General features: G+C 34.4%; 1 protein-coding gene across 1 annotated transcript in view; it reads right to left on the reverse strand.

Moving 5' to 3' along the window:
* Positions 1-289: 289 nt before the first annotated feature.
* The window catches only part of Memo1 (mediator of cell motility 1), a 98,612-nt gene continuing 88,017 nt past the window's right edge, over positions 290-10,884 (reverse strand). The window contains exons 9-10 of the mRNA XM_021217781.2: positions 2,052-2,156; positions 290-913 (exon numbers count right to left, since the gene is read on the reverse strand). Coding sequence (XP_021073440.1) covers positions 782-913; positions 2,052-2,156 — 237 coding nt within the window. The 3' untranslated portion in view covers positions 290-781. The remainder of the gene's footprint in view (positions 914-2,051; positions 2,157-10,884) is intronic.

Consider the following 10,884-nt stretch of genomic DNA (forward strand, 5'->3'; position numbering starts at 1 on the left):
GAATCTACTTGTTTTAAAGCATCCTTGAATTTATATTGTAGTACAATATAATGACATGAGGGTATGTCACACACAAAAATGCAATGACTATAGTTTTGAGAGTTAACTTTAAAATTATATGACTATAATTTCTGTGATTTAAAAAAAATCACATAAATGTAAAAATAAAATACATTCTAACATTATTACATAGAAGCTGAGGTTTGCCATTTTAACAAAAATTCTGAGATAGAATTAATAAAAAACAATTTCCATTTATACCACAAAGCAATAAGTTTAAATCAGACTATTTTGAGTTGTGTAGCCCTTTATTAGCAACTAAAATAGAAGGTATCTGTTGTACAACATGGGTAGTAATTGTCTATAACTGGAGATTTCTTATATTCTAATACAGATCATTTATAAATGCAATTTCTTTTTATTAAAAAGCTTCCACCCTTTGTCTGTGTACAATTTGCAAAACTATTCTGAAAGCGGAATATATGTGCATGAGTCTGCAAAGAGTGCAAATTTCAGGTATGCTAAATGCTTTACAAGTCACTGTGTGCCAATTGAGCAGATATTTTGATTCCAGCCTTCCTTCCACTGCCTCAAACTAGAAAGCATTTTTAAAATGAGTTGAAATTAAGGAGGACTNCACCTACTAGAAAAGAAGAAGAGAGTTCTATTAGTCTGAGGTTTCAGAATCCCCCCACACCAGAACCAGCGTCTTGGTAAAGGCTAGGCTGGACCCTGGACAGAGTCCGAGTCTGTGCAGGTGGCGTCCCTGAGGAGCGGAGCTTCAGTGGACCGTGAGCGCTCCAGCTGCGTAACTGACTGAACTGTCCTGCCAGCTTCTACACTGGCTCGACTGGGCATAATTCAAAAAGGAAAAGCTCATATTCATTCCGTTCTTCTGAAGCTCTGTGATAGCCTAAAAAAAGAAAAAGATGATTATGATAGACATCATAAAAAAAAAAAAAAAAACAGATCATTGCAAATGTCAGGTTTGCCAATCAACTTGAAATATATACTTAACTCACAAGTATAAAAGGTACACTCTAATTTATACTTTAACTGTATATTGGTTCATAAACTCTTTCATTTAAAAAAAAGCTCTATTTCATTCAATTCAGACTTTAGGAAATAAGTGCAGCTTATTCTAAGTTCCAGAAATTAATTTAGGTCCCTGATAATCTTAACTCCTGTAACAAGGTAAAAAAAAGTCTTCCTAAAAATCCATAATATGCAACTATCAAATCATATATTTAAAACAAAACAGAACAGACCTTCAAGCTCCTCGTTTTGACTGCTGGCTGTTCTTTTTCTATGCCTTTCCAAACAAATCAAATGAACCCACTGTGATCTTCCCAAGTACTTAGTTTCTCATTCTTCTTAAAGAGTGTCGTATTTTAAGAAAATTCATGCTTATTTATTAGGAGATAAACAAATGTAATTTAGGTTTCTAAAATCTAACTAAACCAAAACTTCACTCTTGACACTCTTTGTGTTGTGTTGTTTGAGACACGGTCTCAACTATGTAGCCCTGGCTGTCCTAGAAATCACTCTGTAGATCAGGCTGGCCTCAAATCACAGAGATCCACCCACCTCTGCTGGGATTAAAAGCCTGTCTTCTTCTGACATTCTTTAAAATTGTTTAAAAGAGGAAAAAATACAATCTATCTTGCATTATTAAATCACAAAGACCATTCATTTAATTTCTGATAGTGACTAAAACATTCATGAGTATATGTACCCAAGTCTGCCCACACACACACACACACACACACACACACACACACACAAACCAATCTTCTGAAAAAGAAAACCATATCAGAATTGACAAAGTCAAGAGAAGATATGCCTCTCTTCCAAATAATTGTATTGACAGACATTATTGATCTGTATTCCAGTGATAAATTTATTCAAATAAAATAGAAATCCATAATTACCAGGAAGAAACTGGTACTGCATACACAAAGCCAATGATGTTATCAGTGGATTGCAATAACAGTTTAGAAATTTTGGAACAGGATTAGAAGTTAAATGTCAGGGATGCTGAAAGTACTCACATTTAATAACACCCCAATGGGATGTCTTCCACATATAGTATTATGATATTTCTTCAAATAATTGCTAAAAGATACAGGATCTAATTGTTCTATAATACTCATACCCTAAAAAAACAAGACAAAATTTTTATTAATTAATTATATTTTAAATTTACTTATTAATTTCTCTATTATACATAGAAAAAATTACTAAACAATCATTGGAAAATACAAAATCATTCATGAAATGTAATCTCATAATAATTAACTACTGATAGAAAAAAAATTCCAGGTTGTTTTCTAAGTTGAGATGCTTGTAAGGCACCTTCACAGTTGATATTGACTCTACAACATAGTTCAGAATATTATATTTTCCTTAAAGATAATTACAAAATTTGTGAAAGTTTTCATAAAAAAATCTAAAATAAATTTGATGTATAACTGTTCAAAGCTATTAAGTCTGAATTATAACTGTGTAAGATTTTTAAATACTCAGAGGTTATCTAGGTCTCTGATAAGAAAATACAACAAACTAAGAAAATACTTAACATAGTTTATTTCAAAACTTGTAAGACAGATGATGAGTTTCGTAACAGATCTTATATGAACCAGTTCTAAGAAGGAAAATTTTTCACTCTATTTTAAACCAGTGTCTTTGAAGATTCAAAATAAGAAATTTTAGAGTACTGCTAAGCAACTAAATTTTGCAGTCTCCAAAATCACTCACATATTTTTAATTGTTTGATATTATTTATTTGTGTGTGTATACACACTCATACACAGAGACTGAAGTCATTCACTAGCCATGGCATGAGTTAGAGATCAGGGGACACCATGTGGGCTCCAATGACTGAATCTAAGTGGAGAGGCTCGACTGTGAGCATCTTTACCCACTGAGCCATTTCAACAGCCCATGTAACCTATTTCTAACACTGAAACAGAGGCGCTTTATTCACTGAAGTAGGCAAGTCAATCACTGAAACTATCTAATTTATTCACCCAACCAAACATTACTCTATCTAGATCAAGCCCTGTTTATATTTATGTTCAATACACTAGATTAATGTCTTCTGGGAAAAATGTAAATGGTCATTTCAGTGGACTTAATTGACAAATTCTACTTTACTGTTAAAGTCTATTCATGTCTTTAACAGTTTAGGAGCATTGAATAATCGGATGGATTATTCTAAATAAAGTAATCTGGAATATAGCAGCTGTTAGTAAGTGACATTGAGTTTTATAGTGGAAGCTGCAAAACCTTAACTGTACAAGAAACTTGTTCAGAATACCCATATGTTTCATAAACATTATCAATTCTAGAAAATATACCAAAGACATAAGAATATAAAATCACTTTGCTTATACATTAAGTAGCCAATCTATAACTAATTTTTAATGCTAATTGGTTTTCTCCTAATAACCAGGGGCCTTTTTCAGGTCAATAACACTTGGTATGAACTTAAAAATTTTAAAGTTAAACCTAGAATACAAAATATGATGCAAAGAAACAATGTAATGCTAAACCAATATGTAATAATACTAAGATGGAATTATAACTCTCATCTAGAAACAGGGATAGTCAAGATACAACTTTCCTATGCATGAAATGGGGCATAAAAAATTTCTAACACTAGGTTCCGTCTGAATAATTATTGGCTTTATCAAGGTATAACAAGAACTACACTAATGATACCCCAAACATCAACATAACTACAACTGTACCCATTAGGAGCAGTTTAATGCTCCTAAATGAAGACCAGGACAGCTAAACACAAATAGAATGAGAAGAACGAGAAGTTCCCACGTACATTTTAGTAACAAAATCGCCAACAACAGCTGGAACAAGCATCTTACTTATATACTTATATGAATTCAAAGAGAAGAAAATGAATTACATTTAAAGCAAGGAATTCTAATTAAGTGGCAAAGAAACCCTTAATGAAAAGATAAAACTATGCAATGTAGAGAAAACACTACTAAATAAGGAGCTCAAAATAAAGATTAAACTTATTAAATAAAGAGAAACTAAAAAATACAAAAGGAAAAAATGGAAATTGAGAGATCAAGTGTTAAAATTTAAATTATTTCAAGTGTATTAAGTGCCTACTAGATGAGAATTAATTCTGTTTCATTCAAACCTCTGACAAACACAATGTTTTTAATGCATGTCTTTATAAAGAGAAGTTAGAGAAAATGGGGGCTTTGCTCATGAGTGAATCTCTCCAACTCAGAAAATTTACAAAATACATAAACAAAAGCATGAGGATAAAATTATTAATGGAATATTCACTGACCAATACTGAATACTGACAAACATGTCGCACCTACTTGATAAGTGTAAAATTACTAATACCCAACAAAATGCTAGATCAATGCAATTATCAAAATTCCAAGGTGATAAAAAATAAAATGCTTCTCAAATATGCCTAGCTAACTTATCTATTCCTACCAACCCTAGGCGTTATGATTAGTGAGTGCCCAGGCAACAGAAAGCTTCCTATGGCTTCATATAGCCAAAGCTTGGTTATCTGCATTAAGCCACTATGCAATGAAACGAGCCAACACTCATTTCAGCTACAAATAAGAAAGAGATATAATAAACACTCAATACTGATTTCAGCTTCAAGTAAGAGAGACCATGAACACTAGAGTACGGAAGTACTTCATAACTTAGCAGTTTTAGCTAGAAATCTGCAGAATATGTGCTAAGTCCCTAATTTAGGGATTGTGTGTATTAAACTTATCATTTTGCTGACTCTTCAAGCAAGGGCTAAAAAACTGTGATGTCAAATCCCACGTGGTCAAACTAAAACTGAACAGGAAATACTGAAAAAGCTGCAAATTCAAAATCCTGGTAATTATCCTCCCATTTTAAAAGAAGCAAAAATTTATTTATACTAATCAAAATAGCTACCGTTGTAACACAGAAGTAAATTTTACTAAAATAACACGAATAACATGTTTTATGGGCACTTAAGAAAAAGCATGCTTGTTTAATGACCACATAATTAATCAGCACATCATCAAGTATTAGAACTGTAAATCCATTCATTTGAAGATAGATACTCATCAGGAAAAAAGAAATATCCTAGTTTCCTGAAGAGCAATCAAGATAAAAAAAATTTTACAGTACAGATAATCCTATACCAAGAACAAATCAACCCCTACGTAAAGGTATCAGTTAGTTAAAAGCCAACACATTAATAAGTGACTACATTACAGAGAATGCTGTCGAGCCTAATAAAGAAGATAAGGCATAAATTCAAGAGAAAGAAGCCTGACTTTATAACAATTTCTCCTTTCAAAATAGTAGGAAAAAGGAAAGCAGATGATTTAAATTAAATAAGGTGACTAAGTTAAATTGCAATAGCGTTTTTAGATTCTCCCTAAAAAATAACTTGCTAATATTCATAATGAAACACCGCAAAATTCACATAATAAAAAGGTATACCCAAAATTAGCAGAGTAAAAATGATACCACATACTATATATTGGAAATACATGTAAATATGGCTACTATTTTAAGCAATCAAAAATTTACAAGATTAATGTAAAATATTTTCTGCTTGCTGGTATGAAGACTGAAGAAGAAAGAAAGAAAGAAAGAAAGAAAGAGAGAGAGAGAGAGAGAGAGAGAGAGAGAGAGAGAGANAGAGAGAGAGAGAGAGAGAGAGAGAGAGAAAGAAAGAAAGAAAGAAAGAAAGAAAGAAAGAAAGAAAGAAAGAAAGAAAGAAAGAAAGAAAGAAAACACTGAAGTTACAAAATACTATTCACCAAAAAAAGATAGCCAATAAAATCATAGGACTTTCACATTGTAATCTTCTACACTTACAGTTATTTTCCTAACTATAACAATTATAAGACATACTTTATTTTCCTATAAACATTTTTCTGTGTTTTTTTAGTTTCCAAGTCATTCTGAAGTTCTTTTGCAATTCAAAAATAATTTAAGTTCTAACATTTAAACAGCAATACAAAGATCTTTCCATTTAAAAAAAAAACTTGATTAATTCAATAATTCTGAGCAGATACAATCTAAACTCTTATAATTAAAAGGCATATTGGGCTCTGAAAATGAATAGTTCTTACAGGTTGAGCACCCTTTATTTAAAACACTTGACAACAGAACGGGTTTTTGGTGGATTTTTGAGTATTTATGTGTAAATCAAGTGTTCTGGCGATGGCAGAGAAGCCCTAACACAAAGTTCATTTCTACTTGCCATGTGCTTCCCACATCGCGTTGCCTCAGCTAACATCATGTAATACCATCAGTGTACTTCCTAACTGTGGCCAGCAGACACGTGCAGGTGTGCAGTTTTCATTTGTGGTATCATGTCAGACAACAAAAAAGTTTTGGATTTGGGAGTATTTCAAACTTTAGATTTTGAGACCATGTATATTCAACTTCTAGTATATTTAGAATTATGGACACTTTTATACACTTAAAAAGCCACTTGAGTTTATTGAGGTAATCATTATTTTATTCATATACTCTAAAAATTAGCTTCTAAATCAAATTAACAGCATGTTAATAAAGACACTTTTATGAACCTTTAAAAACTTCTACACAGAATATATTTCACAAAATCACAGCTCCAACACACAACCACAAAAATTAACTCCAAGTCAAATATTACTTTAAATATTAAACTCAGGCACACTAACATAAAACAAATGTTATATCCCATGCTATTTAAATAAAAATTTCGTGTAAGGTTTTAGTAATTTGACATCTAATGAAAATCTGGGGCAAACACAGAAGCCAGCCTGGGCTTCCTGGTTCTACCACACACAGCTCAGTCTTAATTTACAGAAAAAGATCAAGAGCTCTGTCAATGTTTCAGTCACAGACAAAGGGTGGTTAATACAGATTCACCTACAGCTACAAAGACAGCTCTTCTCAGAGTCCCATATGTGATCTCAGGGTAATGACAGGATTGTTTAACTACTACCACCACAGGCAGCCTAACCATCAACTGAGCAAGACTTCCCAAACGTACATCTCTCTCTGAACTACAAACTAGTAAAGACAATCTGTTAGTGAAGAACTTTTGCTTATCAAAGTATCTTCATTTGATCCATTTTTTCCCCAATTCCACTGTCACCATCCCATCTCTAAGTTACAGTCTTTTCCCTAAAACACTCCAAATGGCCAGCTGTTTGAGACACCTGATCTTGTAGAATCTGCTTTCTATACAACCAACAGAGTAACCATCAAACTCATGTAAGTTACATAGAACAGTCTGTACTTCACATGAACTTTTACTACGAATTACACTAAGCAGTAAAGAAATGGTAGGTCACAAAGCAAAAAGTAAAAAAATAAAATAAAGGTGGGCTGGGGGAATAGAGGGGGCCTCCACCCTCTCAGAGGAGAAGGGGAGGGGGTGTGGGAGAGGTAAGTGCGGAAGCGGGCAGGGATCAGGATGTGTAGTAAGTAAATTAAAAAATGAGCTGGGCAAGCTGGCAGAATAACTGCTCGCATGAAGACCGTAAGAAAATAAGACATACATAGTTTTGGTTGTCGCCAACACCAAGGTACTTTGAAGTCTGGTATTATCTAAGGATGCTGGTAACAGGAAAATTCTGTAACAAATAGCTGTCCTCCACCTATAAGACTTCTGACTCGTGGCTTAGGAAGAAGTCCAACTTCTAGTTACCTGTACCATTTCTACTGCACATAACAACAGAGAAAATTTTTCATGGTTTTAATAAAGAATGAATTTCCTAGAGACTGAATCATCATCTAAAGGAGGAAATATATTACTTTCTTTTATTTAAAAGTTTTATTTTTTTTACTAAGAATTATTTACCTTTTTGGGGGGGGCACAGTCACCCAGCAATGCCTTGTAGTTTCAGTAACAACAGCAACAGCCACATAGCAGTTTGTGTTTATTGCTGCTGTACTGGTACTATACACAAGAATCTAAGTACTTATCCGGGCGTGGTGGCACACGCCTTTAATCCCAGCACTCGGGAGGCAAAGGCAGAGGGATTTCTGAGTTTGAGGCCAGCCTGGTCTACAAAGTGAGTTCCAGGACAGCCAGGGCTACACAGAGAAACCCTGTCTCGAAACCACCCCCCCCCCCAATCTAAGTACTTCACTGAACCTTCCAACATAGCTGTGAATGGATATTTATTTACATTTAAGACATTAATTTACTATTGATTATCTTCCTTTTATTTCATTTTCATATTAATGTGCTCATGTTTTTAACTGTGTTTATAGGAGGATTATTTTATTCACTCAACATGTAAAAAATATTTTATGTTGTAATCACTATTCCAGGTCCTTTGGATACATCAGAAGAAAACACTGCTTCTTACAAGTTACCAGTGAAGCAGCAGACTAGGAGTTAGGGAGTAATGCTGAGGATGAAGCACAGAGTGACAAGGTAAACAAGTGCCTGGGCCACCCTCCTGGGAGGATTAAGAGCTAGGGAAGGAGCCAGGAATGGTGGGACGTGCCTTTAATTCCAGCTATCAGGAAGTAGATTCTCAAACAGCCTGTTCTTCAGCCCTGTGAGTTCAGGGCCAGTCAGGGACACACAGTTAGACAAACTAACTAAACAAAGACTTGAGGTATGTAACTGAAATTATTAAAATAATATAATTATTATTTTATAATAATATAAATATTTATTTTATAATTATAAGAAGACTGAAAGGCTGAAGCTGGAATCATGTGGCAGGCAGTATCACCCAGCACTGAGTAAAGGAGGAGCTGTGGGGAAGGAGGACTGCAGATCATAGAGGACAGACCCTTAGGTCCTCTGACTGTAAATACTAGGCTTTTATTGAAACAGGACAATGTTATAGATCTGGTCCAGAAGAAACAATCTTTGAGCCAATGACACAAAAACTGCCAAAACACAATCTGATTTGAGTTTAAGCATCTGTTTGGCTTCATTTTCAGTTTTGAGAATGAAAATGACAACCATGGTTGAGGAAGTATAAGCCACTATCAACTGACTTAGAATAGTCTGCAAAACCAGGCTCTTGTCAAGAAGAGAAAAATGACAACTTTTCAACGTTGCCATGTTGAGTTTGGAAACTGTTTATGACATTCTGATGAAAATACTAAGCTAGTGCCTGGTAAATATGAGTTTAGGAGACTAGTCTTGGATCAAGATTTTTTTTACTGGTTTTGGTGCAAGAAGTACTGTTTCATAAAATTAAATATAATGTGTGTATGAGCGTGCATGTGCGCACACACACACACACACACACACACACACAGATCCACACACACAATGCTATTTGTTTAGAAATGCTTTGGTGGTGAAGAAACTTTTGAGCCTGCTGTTGAAGTTGGATGTTCTAGCACATGCCTGTAATCCAGATACACTAAAGTCAGGAGGACTGCAAACCTGAGGTTACCATGGCCTACAAACTTAGTGCGTAACTAAATAAACAAGGGAAGATAATTTTAATAAAAAGGAAACTGTTACATGTATACCACTAAAAAGTAGCTCCTACTTCACATACACAGCCATTCTTCCTTATAAGCTAATTGTGGGCAAGGGCACATAGTAGGGACTCTGCACAGTAAGCATGTTGTTCTACTACTGATCTATCAAACCCAAACCCAAGATAGTCATTCCTAAACAAAGAAATAAGAAGTAATACTGATGGAATGAGAGCCACATGAGTGATTCGATTTTGAGAGTCAAAACTGTCTAAAATGGCAAAGTTAGAATTTAAAATCACTTTAAAGGTGATTAATGTTACTGAGGATTTTGAAATAATCTCAACTTTCCATCTTGATTAACACAAAGCTAAGTATGAGTGGAGATAGTTTTATATCATTATTCTATAAAGGGTGGGGCATCTTGATTAAGAACAAAGCTAAGGATGGGTGAGGGTACAGTTTTATCTCACTATCATTTAAAGGGAAGACAGGGAAGGTATTAGCGTTACTGTCCAAGGAGAGCATAGAGGAGGAAGAGAAGAGGAGTGACTACGCGTGACGGACCAGCTCAGCCATCAAGCCAGGCAACATTCAAACATTGTTCTTTCCAATTTAGTTTCTAACTTTAAATACTGTCATTCTTCTGAAACTACTTGATGCTCTTGTTCCTTGCTGGTTAAGGCTTTCTCCCCTGTGTCATCATCCGTCCTTCCCCTGGTCCAGGTCAGGTCTCCTTTCCTGGCTTTCCTTTTGTTTCCTCACCATTAACGCCAGTTTGTCTCTCTGACCTAATCTTCCCCTCCGTTTTCTCTGCACTATGGCACTGACCGCCTTACTCTCCACCTGCCTTCCACACAGCAACGATTTTAAAAGGTTTATTTGCAGCCATCTCATGCCTAGAATCGCAGCACTCGGGAGGATGAAGCAAGAAAATGAATTCTCAGAGTTTGTGGCCAATCTGGGTTGCATTAGTAAGTTCCAGCCAGCCAAAGTTACACTGTAAGGCCTACCTCAAAAAAAAATCATAAAGAACAAAATGTATACTTATCACCATTCAGAGATTTATTTGTGCTCTAAACCAACAATGCACAGTTAAAATATAATGTTGGCCATATACGGAATCTATGAAAAGTAGTAGCTGTCTTAAAAAAAAAAAAAAGATAAAATGAAAGAAAAGAAGTAAAATAAACTATAAAATATTTTAATACAATCTATTATATTTCACTGGATAATCAAGATAAAAGCATCTTTATTAAAGGTTTCTTGTTTCATTCTAAGTGAATCTATGTATATTCTATACTGGCAGCATATAAAGTCACATTATCCATATTTCATTGCTCATACATGTGACTAATGGATACAGTTTTGAAAGGTACAACTCTATGCCATATCTAAAATTGAATTCATATATGGTATATTCAAACCCAGATTCCTTTTTTTTTT

Source organism: Mus pahari, chromosome 18 (assembly GCF_900095145.1).
Source record: "Mus pahari chromosome 18, PAHARI_EIJ_v1.1, whole genome shotgun sequence".
Lineage (NCBI taxonomy): Eukaryota > Metazoa > Chordata > Mammalia > Rodentia > Muridae > Mus > Mus pahari.